The 16,170-nt window shown below is 47.8% G+C and overlaps 1 protein-coding gene and 1 non-coding gene across 3 annotated transcripts in view; both read right to left on the bottom strand.

Annotated features, from left to right (window-relative positions):
• Nucleotides 1-12,932, bottom strand: part of celf5a (cugbp, Elav-like family member 5a) — a gene marked incomplete in the record, with an annotated part of 114,830 nt that extends 101,898 nt beyond the window's left edge. For both annotated transcript variants that reach the window (XM_030373164.1, XM_030373163.1), the window contains 1 exon segment: nt 12,451-12,932. In XM_030373164.1, the coding sequence (XP_030229024.1) occupies nt 12,451-12,808 (358 nt within the window).
• Nucleotides 12,933-14,114: 1,182 nt separating this feature from the next.
• Nucleotides 14,115-14,201, bottom strand: trnay-gua (transfer RNA tyrosine (anticodon GUA)). The gene is given in 2 exon segments: nt 14,115-14,150; nt 14,165-14,201. It is a non-coding gene; the product is annotated as a tRNA-Tyr (tRNA).
• Between the last annotated feature and the right edge of the window lie 1,969 nt (nt 14,202-16,170).

Raw genomic sequence — 16,170 nt, forward strand, 5'->3', positions numbered from 1 at the left:
AAGCTCATCTCGCTCATCATGCCCTTAGAAATGTTCCTGGTTGGAAGTTCCGGATCTATGGACAGATTCGGCACAGCTCAACCCCAGGATAGGCCTCCGGGCCGCGGAGCTTTTTGTTTGGGGACGCGCTGCACAACGAGTGATGTGGTGTGCGATCTGTCCCCTCTCGGATGATGTATCACATGTATTAGAGAGATGTGCTGTCTTGGCAGGGGTCTGCGTTTCCAGCGTGACTGCTTTGTTCCAGTTCCACTAGCTATTACAACCCACACTCTCTGCACATCGATGGATACATTCAGCCCATCTTTTTTTTACAAACATGCTGAATCCGTTTTTGTGTTTATTTTTTTACATTTCCCCTTTTGCTCCCTGGTTCTCCCACGTGTAAAAAAAGAAAAAGGTGCACACACAAGAGAAACCACACAGTAATCCATGCCGCACTCCTCCTCACCGACACCCTATCCATCTCTCCCTCTCCTCCTCTCTCTGCCTCTCCCTTTTTAACTCCACCTGAGGGTGCAAAACTACCCCCGCTCTGTACATGTTGAAGAAAGTGTGAACTTCACTCTCATGTACAGCGTTTCATTGGCCACAGAGTTTGAAGGGAGCAGCGGCACTATAGCAGCATGCAGACGGTTCTGAGCCGGCATGCTTCTCTGACACCGGCCTAGCTCGCCGCTGCTAGCTCACACAGCCCGTGGAAAACGCTACGGAGAGACTAGCTTACTTCATTTACTGCTGCATGGGGGGGGGAGGGGGGCAGTGGGTCGGGTAGCCTTACACACACACAGAGAGACAGAGACACACACACAGAGAGACAGAGACACACACACAGAGAGAGAGAGAGAGAGAGAGAGAGAGAGAGAGAGAGAGAGAGAGAGAGAGAGAGAGAGAGAGAGAGAGAGAGAGAGAGAGAGAGAGAGAGAGAGAGAGAGAGAGAGAGAGAGAGAGAGAGAGAGAGAGAGAGAGAGAGAGAGAGAGAGAGAGAGAGAGAGAAGCGGGGTCGGGAGCAGAAATACAATCATGGGCTCTGATACAATGTGATTATGACCTGAGTCATTGGCGGCAGAGGAGACAGCAGGCTCGGTGGCAACAGATTGACCGTGAGGGGGTAATCAGGCCGGTCTCAGAGCACCTCTTGCATCGCTTAATCACCCCCCCCCCCCCCCCCCTCCCCCAACCACGACCCCGCTGGAAAAAAGAAAGAGAGATACCTGGATCCCTCAGACACTCAACCCTCTTCACTACTTTACTTCTAATGCGCGGCGGGTCTCAGACGGCGCCTATACCCCCCGGGTGCTTCTCAAGGTGTCGCGCTCTCCCCGGGCGTCACGGGCATATAATGAGGCCTGCAATATAGGCAGCAGCAGCAGCCTGACATGACCTGCTGTAAACTTTAATTAAGTCAGGCAGCCGGCACCTTAAAGCCAGCCACTCTCCGTCTCCGGAACCCTTGGGCCATCGCACACTCCTCTCTCTCACACTCACTCAATCACTCACTCTTTCTTCATCAATCACGGTATCCCCTCATCGCGGCTTCATGCACCTCCAACTCCGATCAACACCCTGGTTCTTCCCTCGCCTCCGTTGGCCCCTCCCCTCCCCATCACCTTGAGATAAAGCCGGGAAACAAGAGAGGGGGGCGTCGCAGAGCTCTGAGCCCAACGACGTCCATCACGACGCCGACGGGGGACGGGGACGGGGACGTTGTCCCTGGAGCTCCCCCGGTATCCTAGCTGACCCCTGAGCAGGAGACCTTAACCATTGATTTGTTGCTGTTCACTCACATAGACCCCCCCCCCCCCCCCCCCCCCCCAACAGATCCATAGAGAGCTCTCCCCCAGAGGAGAACATGCACAAAATACGGGCACGCACATACACACGTGCACGTGTGTCCATAAGTGTGTGTGCACGTGGATCACATGCATGTGGATGTTACATGCATGCATGTGTTGGTAAGCGTGTGGGCGCATGTGCAGGTGGCATGACCGTATACACACACACACACACACACACACACACACACACACACACACACACACACACACACACACACACACACACACACACACACACACACACACACACACACACACACACACACACACACACACGTCGGTGACACCCGTGCCCTGCAGTGAAGAAACACAAAACGTGTCACAAACACTATAAATTCTCCGCGAAAGGCCGAGGTGCAGGCTCCAGGATCAATACCGAGGCCAACAAAGCCATTGCGTCAAAGCCAGGAAATAGACATTGACATATTTACACTCACCACTCATTGTGATGCTATGAGGTTAGCTCTCTCAGGAGGGGGGGCGGCGTTCACCAACATATGAACAGCACACACACACACACACACACACACACACACACACACACACACACACACACCTCCTCCGGCGGTAGACATGCGCCGGACAAGCGTAATACCGACGTTGAATATTTATCCCTAATAAATCCCGGTGGCCGCTTCTTAAAACTTTCCTAAAGTTTTCCGACGCGACGCGGCGACGGCGGTTCACTTCAGCGGCCAAGGTGACAGATTTCCGCCCAATCCGCCTCTGCGTCCGGCCCCGAGCTCGTTAAACACGCGGCTCTGGCTAATACTCAGGCAGCAGGACCTTGGCACCCCTTACTGTATTGCAGCCTATAAACTAAGCCCTGGCTTATGTGTGCCGTCCGGCCGCCTCCGTCCGCGCTCCGTCCGTTAAAGCCAGGGCCAGCTCTATAAATACGACTGGTGGCCTGCATCCCAGATGAGCCAGCTAATTGACACAGTTAATGGATGGGGTTCCAGAGCACAGTAAATAATGTGTAGGGCATCGCATGCTCTCTCTCCCCTGCGCGGTGTTACTTCTGGGAGGGGAAACGCGAGTTAAACTGCCAAGTACCTACATTGAACTCTCTCCCTCTCTCCCTCTCTCCCCCTCTCCCTCCCCGATTTACATTAAAATCAATGGAAAGTTTTCTATGAGAGCCTCGTCAAGGTCAGCAAACTGCCTCCCTGACATTCATTCGCTAAAACCGCCCGCCGTAATCATCAGTTTCACCCGGCCCAGTCGAACAGATAAACAATTCCCATTAATGCACCACCTTAATACGTCAATGTGCCATATTATAGACGGGACGTTTACAAGAGCTATTTACCCTGCCTCTAAAAACTCGATGGCATTTAAACCCCCAAACCCGAGAAAGATAAACTGATCACAGCAAAGCCCGGATTGTACAGAAATATCGGCAGCTGGCTTTACCGGCTGGCTACTGAGGAGCAGGTCTGGTCTTTGTGACACTTTGATTTTACAAATTGAAAGATGCCTTTCAAGATGGCGCTTCAAAGGGCTCTGGTAGGGGGGCCTTGGGAGGGGCTTTGGTGGGGGGCTGGGTGGAGTCTGGGGAGGGGGGGGGGGGATGTCTGGGTGGGGTGATTAAAATGGACACGAGGAAGGAGGATGGAGGGATAAAACGAACAGGACCCATCGCCACCGTGGGGTGCCCTTGATTCTCGCGGCGCCTTCGTGAGGGATGACCGCGGGCCGGGTACGCCGGGAACGCACCTCTCGTATCTCATGATGGACTTTGAGGGAAAACCCGTCCGGGAAAACGGATAAAATGGTTGACTGCTCCGTTCTCTGACCGCGGAGAACAGACCGCCGGGAGAAGGAGAATCAACACGTCGTCCCGCGTAGTGTCCTTGTCCACACGCATTATTCACATCAATCACATCGCGTCGTCATGGAGCCGCGGCGAGTCATAATTAACACAGGTGCTGGTGCTAACGAGCAGGAGCCAGAGGGTTAATTGCATCACTCTTTATACTGAGAGAGAGAGAGAGAGCGAGAATGGAGAGAGAGAGAGAGAGAATGGAGAGAGAGAGAGCGAGAATGGGGAGAGCGAGAGCGAGAGAGCGAGAGAGAGATAGATAATGTATTATATGCATCCAAATAAATCCTATGTATCAGTAGAGACACATCTTGAATACATCTTTGCCATTTTTCTAGTTGCTTCCAACTCAAGCTATGGATACGATGTGTCCAGGGACAAAGTCTCTGTGCATCGTGTGACAGACCAGTAGTGACATAGCCCTCCAGCCCTTCTTCCACCTCCTCCTCCCCCTCCTCCCCCTCCCCCTCCTAGGTGCTGGACGGTGGAAGGAGCAGAGGGGAGGAGGAGGAGGGTGAGAAAGAAACGCCTTCCCTCCTCCACCAGCATCACCACCTCCTCCACCAGCACACCCGTGAATCCCTCCTCCTCCTTTATGCTCACTGTGAGAGTTGTCTCTGAGATGGGAGGGTGGGAGTGAGGGTTGGGGATGGGGGGGGGGTCTGGCAGGCAATCAGTGATGTCATGCCAGCAGCGCCACGATGGCAGCTTAACCTATTTTCGGAAATACCACGGAATGTCTATTTATAACAGTGCTGAGCAGCACGCATCTCTCCACATATCCCCTTGCGGACCCCCTAAACAGCCTCCGCTCCCATGTCTGTTCGCATCCGGCAGCGGGAGGGTTAAATATTCATCTGTTATTTAGGACATGACGTACCCAAAGTATTGTGGAGAACAACGCTGTTTACTCAGGCGGGGAAATATGTGATACGCATTGCGGTGTAAGCCATGAATAAAATCATGTTGGATTGTTGTGTATCTGTCAATAGTAATACTATCATAAATAACCTTGAATCCTCGCCATGCGACTACAATCTTTTTTTTATGCAAACAAAAAGGTAGAATCTATTTTTTTTACCCCCGGCGGTAACACTGGAGCAACTACTACAATGTGACCGGTTGGTTATTGGTACATTTGGTACATGTTATTCAACGCATACACTGCAAGTATTCCTTGCATGAATCGGTCGTAACACTATCCTCCTCGCTGCAGCATGGATGTGGTGTTACCGCGGTTACTACCAGGGCTCTCTGGTTGCATCAGCACCGGTGATTACATTTTAAATCTGCCAAACTTGGCCTCAGCCGCCCAATCCCCCCCCCCCCCCCCCGCACATTAAATTGCTTTGTTTTTCACCCCCTACCTCCCCTCCAGCACCCCAAGGTGCCCAGGCGGCTCTCAACCTGTCAGAGGAATTCCTGCGTGTCCGCTACCACTAAGCCATCACTCCCCTCTCCCCGCCGCAGCCGCCGCGGGAAAAAAGCCGCCATTTGTTTCTCGGTCTCTTGACAAACACTTCATCTTTCCCCCCACCGCCACCCCCACCCCCACCGCCTCCACCACTGCCACTTATCCATCCATCCATCCATCCATCCATCCCTCCATTGTTCCCTTCCCTGTGCGTCTTCGTGCCTGTCTGTCTATCAGTCTGTATGTCTGTCTGACTGCCCTGCCTGTCTGTCAGAGGCCGTGCGGTCCTGCTGGGGTACACCTGTGCCAGCACGCCACTCTCGGCTCCCCCTCCATTGTCTTGCGTTGACAGGGCGGGATTGACAGCAGCATCGCAGACACATCACAGTCTGATTGGAGGCGGAATGACGGGGAAAAAAAGAGGGAGAAAACAACAGCACAGATGTGCAGCGCATTCACGGGGCTGCTCATTCACATGCGTGCGTGGACGCACACATTGGCACGTGCACTGCACACACACACATACATGCATATTCACACACACAAAGACACATTTTTTTCAAAGATTGCAATTGCAAAGATTTATAGTGCAGCAACACGAGGCAAATAACAAATACGCACGGGCCTCAGTCATGAGGCTGTACTAAAATATACTGTACTGGGAAACTGAGTGGGATTGGGAAAAAAACATTGGCTTAGAAATCCCTACTCTCCTCTTTTGCTCATAATTTCTTATTTTACCTCCCTCTATCTCTCCCCCTCCCTCCCTCTCGCTCCCTCTCCCTCCCTCTCCCTCCCTCTCCCTCCCAAACATTAAAAGGCATTACCTTCTCCTGAGCGGTGAAGCCACGGTAACGTAACCTTCCCGTGTACTCTGTTCCTTTATACAATTAGGTTTGTTCTCTGTGGGTTTTATAGCCTTGCATCCATCTCTGATAGGCTGGGCCACTCTGCTGAAGCACAAACAGGGTAGGCTGTTTCTCTATTTAGACTCAGCGCATTACATTGACTGACCTTTGCCTATAAACCAGAAAGTGGTGTGCCTCGGCTGACTCCATGGTGATACATAAAACCCAGCAAAACACAACGGAAAGCTCTTTCGGCGAGCATACGCAGCTCTTTAATGGGAGGAAGAGCATTTCAAAGTGGGATTTAATTTGATTTCCCACATGTTCAAAAAAAAGCACAAGCCAAAATATTTTTTTCTTAATTAAAATATAACAGCAGTGTACAAGAGAGCTATAAACAACGCAAGGTGATAGGTGAGTGGGATGAATTTAATGTACAAGAAAACCAAAGCGTGGACACACTGCCCATCCAACCCACGGAAGTGATGCGGTGAGACCAGAGATTGATTCATCTGACCCAATGAAACCCTAAACATATTCAGGATATGACAAAGAAAAACACTCACATTCTGGATCCACAGGCAACCAACACCCGGAGCTGCCTTTAAACACCGGTCTGGAGCGGTTTAGAGCAGACCCGGGGGCTAGCTCGGAGGGCGGCAGCTAGGAGGTGGGGGTGCCAGGTGAGTGTGGGGGTTAGTTGGTGATGATGGTGGTGGTGGTGCTGGTGGTAGTGGTAGTCGTGGTGGTGGTGGTGGTGGTGGTAGTGGTAGTGATGGTTATGGTGGTAGTGATGGTGATGTTGATGGTGGTGGTAGTGGCAGTGATGGTAGTGATGGTGATGTTGATAGTGGTGGTAGTGATGGTGATGGTGGTGGTGATGTTGTTGGTGGTGGTGGTGGTGGTGGTTATGGTGGTAGTGGTGGTGATGGTGGTAGTGGTGGTGATGTTGATGGTGGTTGTAGTGATGGTGGTGGTAGTGATGGTGGTGGTGGTGGTAGTGATGGTGGTGGTGGTGGTGGTGGTGGTGGTGATGGGGGTGGTGGTAGTGGTGGTGATGTTGATGGTGGTTGTAGTGATGGTGGTGGTAGTGATGGTGGTGGTGGTGGTAGTGATGGTGGTGGTGGTGGTGGTGGTGGTGGTGGTGGTGGTAGTGATGGGGGTGGTGGTAGTGATGGTGGTGATGGTGGTGGACAGATGCAAGGGCCGCACCTCCTCCACACTAGGCTCATCCCCCCCGAGGGAACCCGACGCAAAAAAAAAAAAGATAAAATAAAAAATAAAAGATACGATAAAACAAGGGAAGGAGAGAGCGCCTTGTTAATCCCCACGCGGAGAACCCCAGCACCTGTCAGCACCGGCTGAGCTACTGCATCTTTTATGAGCAGAGTCCTGTTGCTTATTATAAGATTTACAGACATCTGAGAGTATCCGCGGCCGACGCCGTTCCGTTATTGCATTAGCCAGCTCTGGAGCGGTGGCTCCCAGCAGCCCGACGACCGGGGGCTACCCTGAACCTGGACTAATGAAATCACCGGACATCGCAGCAGGCGCATGGACCGCTCTCCCAAGCAAGGACTCTGTTTAATCTTGATATTCCACCGTGTAAAAAAAAAAAAAAGTATATTGGGTAAAAACTTCATAAGGCGTTTTTTGTTGTGAGACTAAAAGCAGGAAGACGACAGAGCTCTGCCAATCCGGGGAGGCGGTCTGGAATGTCATCACGGAGCCTATATAGGTGCCATATACATGCGCTGGTGTAATAGTGGCTTTATTGTGGGTAAGTGAATTTGCCTCCATCTGTTCTCGCCGAGTGTTCCTGTCCTCCAGCATCCAGTGTGATCTTTGTTTCTCTCCCTACGTGCGCACTCCATGCGGACACACAGGCCATTATCGTACCAAAATGGATGTATTGAGATGCCTTGGAAAACAAAGGAATACGGGATTAGTTTTAGTCAACAGCAACCTCTCAGGAAGCGGGTATTTCTGGCACATGACTGATAATGCACGTTTTGAGCCATCCTTCTACGGCGCGAGCTTATTGTGCGGAAAAGCCCACAGAGGGCCTTAATCCATCAGAGAGGCTCTGGAGGGAAAATAAAAAATAAAAGCCAGAATAAATATTTCATTCGATTATTCTGTGATTTAATATGCTTCTGCTTGGCCGGGGTCTACAGCAATATCAGCAGGTCCGTTTAGAAATGCGTTAACACAATGATAGCCTAACACTGATTCGGCAAGCAAATCAAAGTCTCACATCGACGCTCGCTCTTGCCAGTCTGCCTTGCCCATTGTGCCCAGGGTGCTGAATCAAGATCAAAAACATAATTCTCTCTCCCGCTAGCTCCGTCCCTCTCTCATCTCTAGCTCTCAATTCCTTCCATTTCCCAAATTGAACCTCGGTGTAAGTACAGGTCAACCAGGTCAGAGAGACCCACCGACCGCTATAGATCGAAGGTCTGAGAGCAAAGCCGTCAGCTTCACCCTCCTTCAGAAGCCTTCAGCCCCCTAGAATTTAGGTTTTTGTTTGTTTGCTCAAACCAAAGTCCTGCATGTCGTTAAGCGTGTGCACGAATGCACCAAAACATGTCCCCGAGTTTTACGTAAGAGAAGCAAAAAAGAGAAATCTCATTAGAGCTACCGGGAGCAGCTTTCAAAGCCTGCTGATGAATTCAACATAAGGAAATCCTCTACCTACTAATACCAATTTGGGACGACAATAATTGGCAGACCATCGACAGCGTGGGCAGAATTAATCATGTGAAGAAGCGGACTAGGCCGCAGTTTTTAATTGGTAGAGGCAGCCACTGTTGAAGGGGGGGGGGGGGGGGGGGTGGGGGGGTCGGGGTAGGCCAGCGTCAGCCCAGGAGACGGCCGCCTCACACAATGCACACTTACTAATCCCCAGGAGTGAAGTTATCATGGCCACACATTATTATCGCGCTTTACAAAATAATTCCGTGTTTTCCCCCGTGGATTACCAAGAGGGAAAAAAATGAGAGTAAAGAGAATGGGGGATAAACACCAAAATGAAAAAAAACTCAAACGCAACACGGCACGGACGCATTAAAGGGAACGCAGGGGTGATTGTGGACACACTGGACACACTCGCGGATTTGTCACTGTTTAGGTACGGTCTTATTCGGATGTCATCGGTCAAGCCACATACGTAGTATGTCGAAGATCTGTGCCGATCTCTGGGGACAATGATTCCACGCGACGACAACATCAAGGTTCCAAGGCTCACAGTGTCTTTTTCTTACTAAGATAATTGACAAAATAGCAGCATTCAAAATGATTGGCTTCTAATGGTTGCTTGATTAATTGTAGGCAAATGCGTAGGCAGGACTCATTAAGTACTAATCCAATTATAATAAACTACATTTTGCTAAACCCAACATATTTTTGAATAACTGATTAGTAAGGAAATTAAATAGAATTTGAGGGGGACGTGGTGAACTTGGTCCAGACACTTTCTTTTTTAAATAATTTGTATTACTCGAATACTTCTGGGATTATTTAGGGGCATATAAAAAAAGAAACAAAAAAGAAAATACTGAGGAAAATTCATGGCCGTTCTCTCTCATATCTTGAGTAGAGAGTATGTATGTAAAGTAAAAAATTGTCATTTTTTAAATGTGTCTATTGCACTGTAGGTGCATCAATAGGAGTTCAAGTCATAACACAAGCTAAGCAAGCTACTGCACTGAGCAAAACTCTCTTGAAAACCCAAACAATCTGGATTAACAATCAAAAGCAGTCAAAGGGTTCCTTTTTGTATCATTAAGCAAGCATATATCAAGCAGCAAAGCGTCTTTATCTGAGAACAATAACACCAATAGCCAATGATCACTACTGTTCATTAATAAAATGTATATTTTATTTTACATGTACTCTTTTCAATGTGTTTTTACACATTTTGATGGCCTGATCCCAAAGATAGGCAGCTATAGGGGATTTCTCAATTCATATAATAGAGTTCATGCGTGTTGCATGAATAATTCCATATTTTACTAATAGCCCAAAGCAAGGGCAAGTACTAAATAACTTTAATGAAAGAATTTGTATTCAAGCTAGGCAATCAGTTTATAAATGGGTTTCATTTTAAGTTACAGCCTGTCAACAATAAAACACTTGGCCAACCCAACCACAACCTTCTTGGTTAACAAAATGAGGTTAAAGTTTGTATAATAAAAGAGAACTGGATCAGGAAGTACCAAAGTAATTTATACTTCGATGCATGCGTATGTTTAATACGAAACACATTCAATGCATAAGAACGAGAACGTTGGAAATTGGTCTCTCAATTTAATGACAATACTATTATCCCCACTGAGTGTACCCTGTGTTGAAAAGAAGGCGTGCACATAGTGTACACACATTGGATGATTTAGTAGCCATTACTATGCAGTGAACACTCCCCTCATAGGAAAACATGCAGTGAGACTCAAAGACAGCTCAGCAATCCTAATCCTACAAATTCACTTTTTGCGAAATTACTCAAAACTTTGAAAGGCAATTTCCTCCCTAATTCTAAACTGCATACCGGTGGCTACGGTCTCTCTGGCTGGTTCTTGCTTGATGTTGGAGCCACCGTTTGGAAAATTTGGCCACGAAGAGCCAAATGCTGGTTTTCATTCTTGCAACGACTAGTGAGTTGTTGTCTATTCATGTGATAACCTTTGGGAAATAGACACAACACTGGAGAGGAACGTGTTTCTGTCCATGAACTAAGTGCTACTATGATTACACACCGTGTCAAAAAATGCATTAGCATGATGTGGATTGATGGTTTGTACTTTCTAAATATCACTCCAATGTAAACAAGGGACTGACTTATAGCCTGCAGCCCTGTATCATCGCAGCATCGGCAGCTAATGAGAGTAGTAGCTGACAAGGCTATATGTTCATAACGTGGCCATAATGTTTATGTACTATTCGGAATATGGTGGAGGTCAATGATTATCATGACTCCTTTTAATGTTACTAGGGAATTCCAGCAATTCAAATAAGAACTATTCTAAAACTAATTGTATTTCAAATTCACCCACAAGAGGAGGATAATCTATATGTGATGCTCAGCCTCAGAAAATACCTTCTCTTTCAGCTGGCTTAAAGCTGTACCAATGACTGTCAGCACTACACACGTGAAACTGAATGCAAGGAGTATCCTGCTTTCATAGCATCACAGATTTGGATATTAAGGTGGGAGAAGGGATAGGAGGGATGTGATCTCTCCTGGATTTGATTGGCCAGCGTGGGAGTATCCTATTGCCCATGACTTACTTTCTAACTAGATCAGGCTCATTCCAACCTATTGGTTAGGAAATGGTGTCAGCCCACGCCGACTAGAGTGGGTTAGGAGGATTACACTTGAATGTAGAATGACTTATTACTATGGTTTACTTTATTGTAGGCCTATAGGTCATAATTTAGGATATAGGATGTTGGGAATTTTCACACAGTCCCAATCAACGCACCCCTCAGACAATGTAAACACTAAACTTGAGAAATTGACTAGAGAGCATAAGTCTAGTAATAGCAGCAGTGGTTGTAGTCGATGCTGTAGACGTAGGCTATGAAGGATCGTGCAGGCCTACGACACATATGAAGGGGGGGGTCTCTGTTTTTAGAACATTAAGGTCGAATCAACGTTGGTCTGCTAGGGAATAGAATAGGAATATAATGCAACAGAATAGAGGGAGGGAGTCCATCACTCTACAACCCCACGAACCCCACGAGCACTGCCATTTCGCCACGCACGGAGCACCATCATCGCTCGCGCTGTGGTGACGTCCGTCATCTTGAGAGAGTTCTCTCTCGCGCTACTATTTTGGAGATATCGTGGCGTGAAATTAATTTCCTCGACTCAAAATCGCAACCGGCTCGTTCCCTTTTGCACATCGGGGTGATGTTAAAGAAAGCATATGAATTAATTAATGATGCCGCCCCTTCTCGATCCGCAAAAGGATGGGACTGGCAGAGGAGAGGGTCTTTAAAAATGCATCTCCGGAGCGCCTCTGCCCCACTTATCGGAGCGCCATAATAAACACAGCGAACGGCCACAACCTAACGGGCGATACGCGGACATATAGTTTGGGATCCCTCGTAGTTGGAAGCACTGTTTTTAAGGGGAAATGTAGACGATAACCAAAATGAAACAGGGTTTGAAATTCGGATCTGAGAATTTCCTAAATAAAAAACATGGGAATAGGCTGCATGGAATATCAGGCAATGAGTGCATGCACGGGGAACGCACGGCGATGGTAATTACACAACCGGTGAGGAGGCTACACGTTATGTAATTACGTAATACACTAAATATGCATTCAATATATTTCGGTTACAGGTTTTTGGAAGTCCACCACTCCATAAATTCGAATAAAAGTAGCATAGCGGTGACATGGAAAGACAACTTGTGCATAGATCGATTTAGTATTACAACACTTTTGGAGGCAGAAGCCTAATGACGTGTGAGTAGGCGACAGGGCTGCAGGCCTACTGTTGTGAGGAGCTACACGTTACCTTTGTGCATGCCGGTGTAGCGGTCCTTCAGTACTGTCAGTTCGTGGATTTTCCCAAACTGTTCAAACAGAGGTTTCAGGTCTTTCTCCTCCAAGTTCCGCGGGATCTGCCCGATAAACAGCTTAATGGCATCTTGGTCTTTCATGTTGCCGTTTTCCGGATGAATTGAAATGGATTCTGACCCGTTCATGGGTTTCGGAAATGTGATCGGAGGGTACTGGTGCTGATGTGGGATTAGGAAGAGTGGTTGTTGGGTCGGTGGTGCCCCCGGTCCGGCAAAAACCAGGCTGGAGTGAGCTGGCTGATGCTGCTGTGGATGCTGCTGCCTTCTGGTTTCAGTCTGAGTGAATCTGGCCATTCTGAGCTGGGAGCAGAGTGGATAATAATGACAACACACACACACGCACACACACTGTGGGAGAGCAAGCACTCAGCTGGAAACCAGGCTGACTTTCTATCCGACACACAACACGCAGTACGAGGAAGAGGGTGTAGATGGAGGCAGCGTGAACACGTGAAGGGGCGATATGCGCCGCTCTAGAGCGACACCCACAGGTCGTTGGGAGAAACTGCAGCACAAAAAAGCCGATAAAGCAAGTCATTGAAATGGCAGTTGCCTAACTGCAGGATAGTATAAAAAGGTGATATATATAATTGGCGGCAGGATTAATTGGAATATTCGCATTTCATTTGAACTCACATTTAACTTAAACAACGCAAACATAAACAGTAGGCCTATCTCATTTTAGATCTCATAGAGGTCAACAGACAGGCAGCACGTCATTCCTTGCCCATCATTACGATGCCCATTCGACGATACGTTGGGTTTATTTAAGCATTATATTTTATGATCTCTAAACAATCTGTAGGCCTACGATCAATACACCGCCTATTTTTTGCACATACATTCTGTGTAGGCCTAAAGGCCTGATAAACACATGTTTAATTTCAGCGATTACTTTTCCCTTAAACTAACGCTTTAAAGCAGACCTAGGATTATTATTTTTTTGATTATAGCAAACTTCCAACACATGTCTTTGATGTAGGAAGATCGGAAGGTGGAGATAGCCCTCTATGACACTGAATCTACGTCCAGTGCAGAGCTCTTTCTACAGCATCTTCCTTTTTCTCTTCTGTAGGCCTGTGGCGTCGCCAGGAAGAGCATTGATCAATATAGAAGCCTACTGCTCCCTCTACCGGATTTCAGAGAGAGAATTAATCATTTTTTATACACAGAACAAGCGAGCTTTGATTTGCCATCCATCCTCTACGCCTATCGACTGAGTAATTATTTTACTAATTGTTTTTGTGTCCGGGTCCTCCATTTCCCATGCATGTGCGTGTTATAATGATAATTAAAAACGGTTTGTATTTCCACCCCTCTACCATTATGTAGCCTACTCTATAAAGTGCAGCATCAAAGTTATAGCAGTACGTTTGATAGGGTCGGCCTGTGTGTTGCGGACATGCACGCAACTGGCTTCCGATTCAGGCAGCGGTTAGCACCGCCCACCTACATAAACGCCGTCCTCCATAAATTAATGTAAATAAATTCAACCGACATTATCGTGAAACCTAAATTAGTTAGACCAAAAGTCACATTGGACAATTAATTACATGAAGTACCTCATTGTGGCTGTGCATGTCGTTTGAGTGCGGAAAAGTCCTTCGAGCCGGATTTGAACCAGCGACCTAAGGATTTCAGCATTAGCCACTACAGTCCTCCGCTCTACCAACTGAGCTATCGAAGGGGGTGGCATGGAACACGGCAGAGATATTGTTCAAAGTACAAACACCAAATTCATTCTGGTCTACTTCTTTCTGAGAAGTTCGATAGCAGCATGAGTGTTGCGAGACGGCCGCACGCCGCGGGGGCGCGCATTGATGTTCCCCGGTCAATAAAGCAGTGGGTGACGGCTGCACAGAAACAAGGCTTTTGTTATTGTCAACATTTTTTTCAGGATGGGGTTGGAAATGCGAATTGCATTCCCTGTAACAGCATGTCACAGAAAGCTTTGTCGGGATTACCCATGGTGGCGTCTCCTAAAATCATCCCCTCCCATTCGAGGCACGCCGCTGCATGCGTTGTCCTCCGGCAGTGTTGCCAGAATGGGGCAGGTTTCCCGCCCAATCTGGCAACACTGCTGTACCAAGTTGCTAATGGGTTGCTAATTGATTGCGAATAGCGAAGGATGCAGTGATTCCGTCTGGACGAACGTACGCCGACAGGGAGAGACATCGCGGTAGTCGTGTCTGGCGGGTGGCTGGCTGGCTGCTTTTAGCCTTCTGACTGGTGGAAGCGGTAGACTGAATCTGATTTCCGTCTCTGGCCCACTGAACAATAAGAAGTCTTAGATGAACTTCTAGTGGGTAGAATGTGGTAGGCTATGAGGAGGAGTCGTTGCCCACCTTCTCTTTTTTTGTTGTTATTTCCCCTGCCTTATTATATTTATTGACCATTGCCTATTTGCCATGGAAGCCAACGGCAGGGTAGCGGCGGGGGGGGCTGGACCACCGGGTACCGTTCAGTCATATAGTGTTCAGACTTCAGAGCAGAACAGAAGGGAAACCTCTTACAACTGCTTACCTTGAAGCTCCTTCTTGGATATATGACCATTCATCGTAGGCTAGTTGTACTGCCACAACTGCAACTTGCAGACATGGACCATAATAAAGTCTGGAAAACAATGGACAACAACACCAGTGGCGTGGCGTGGGGATTTTTTTTTTAGGAAGCCAAGTGAGGCCAAACCAATAGTAGCCTACGTTGCAGCTTGGATGTATTTAATGCAACTACAAGAGCTATTTGAGCGCCTGGTCATTTACCAGGACTTACACATGCCTGTAATCTGACACACACACACACACACACACACACACACACACACACACACACACACACACACACACACACACACACACACACACACACACACACACCTAAACATCTCATTAAATTATACATTTTATTATAAATGCAACCCCTCCCCGACCGAAATGTACAAGCCGCTAGTAGTCAAAGAATCGACAGCGCGGCTGTCGGCTATTTCAAGTTTCATTTTCACGTATAACACGACTCACACAATCACAGTATTTTATATGATAAATAACATGTGGCTTTTTGATTTACCGTGCCTCTCGATTGCCCGGGACAAGTTGGGAAGGTCCACGAATCCTGTAGTGACCCAGGGATTGTTGAGGGAGCACGAATCCTTGTCAAAAAGAAGACACGGCCAGCAAAATAGTCGCTGAGGTTTGCTGCTGCCAGCTAGCCACTCCGTTCGTGTATAGTTTTTTTCATTGAACGTCCGAAAGAAGCCTTGCTTTCTCTCCAAGCGCAGTTTCAGCTTCGGTGTTGGCCTGCCATCGGATTTTATTTTGATTTGCTGCTGTTGTGGTAGTTTGGTAAAAGTATTATTAAGTAAATAATCTAAATCTCCACCCTCCATAACTGCACTTGCTAAGTAGGCTACTCAAAAATGAGAACAATTCAAACATGCTAATTTCGCGCTATTTGTTTTGTTATTGATTTTTCGGTGACGTTGATAATGATGCTTTGATTTGATTGGTGTGAAGCCAAGGGCCGAGCGGCTGCCCTTGGCACCCTCCTGACACCCTCCCGACCAATAAGAGGAGGGCAGTGTCATGACGGTAGCCTCACCTGATTGGTCAATTCTTTCTTTCTTTTTTCAGATAGAGCCCACTGCTCTATCTGAGAAC

Source organism: Gadus morhua, chromosome 12, assembly GCF_902167405.1.
Source record: "Gadus morhua chromosome 12, gadMor3.0, whole genome shotgun sequence".
NCBI lineage: Eukaryota > Metazoa > Chordata > Actinopteri > Gadiformes > Gadidae > Gadus > Gadus morhua.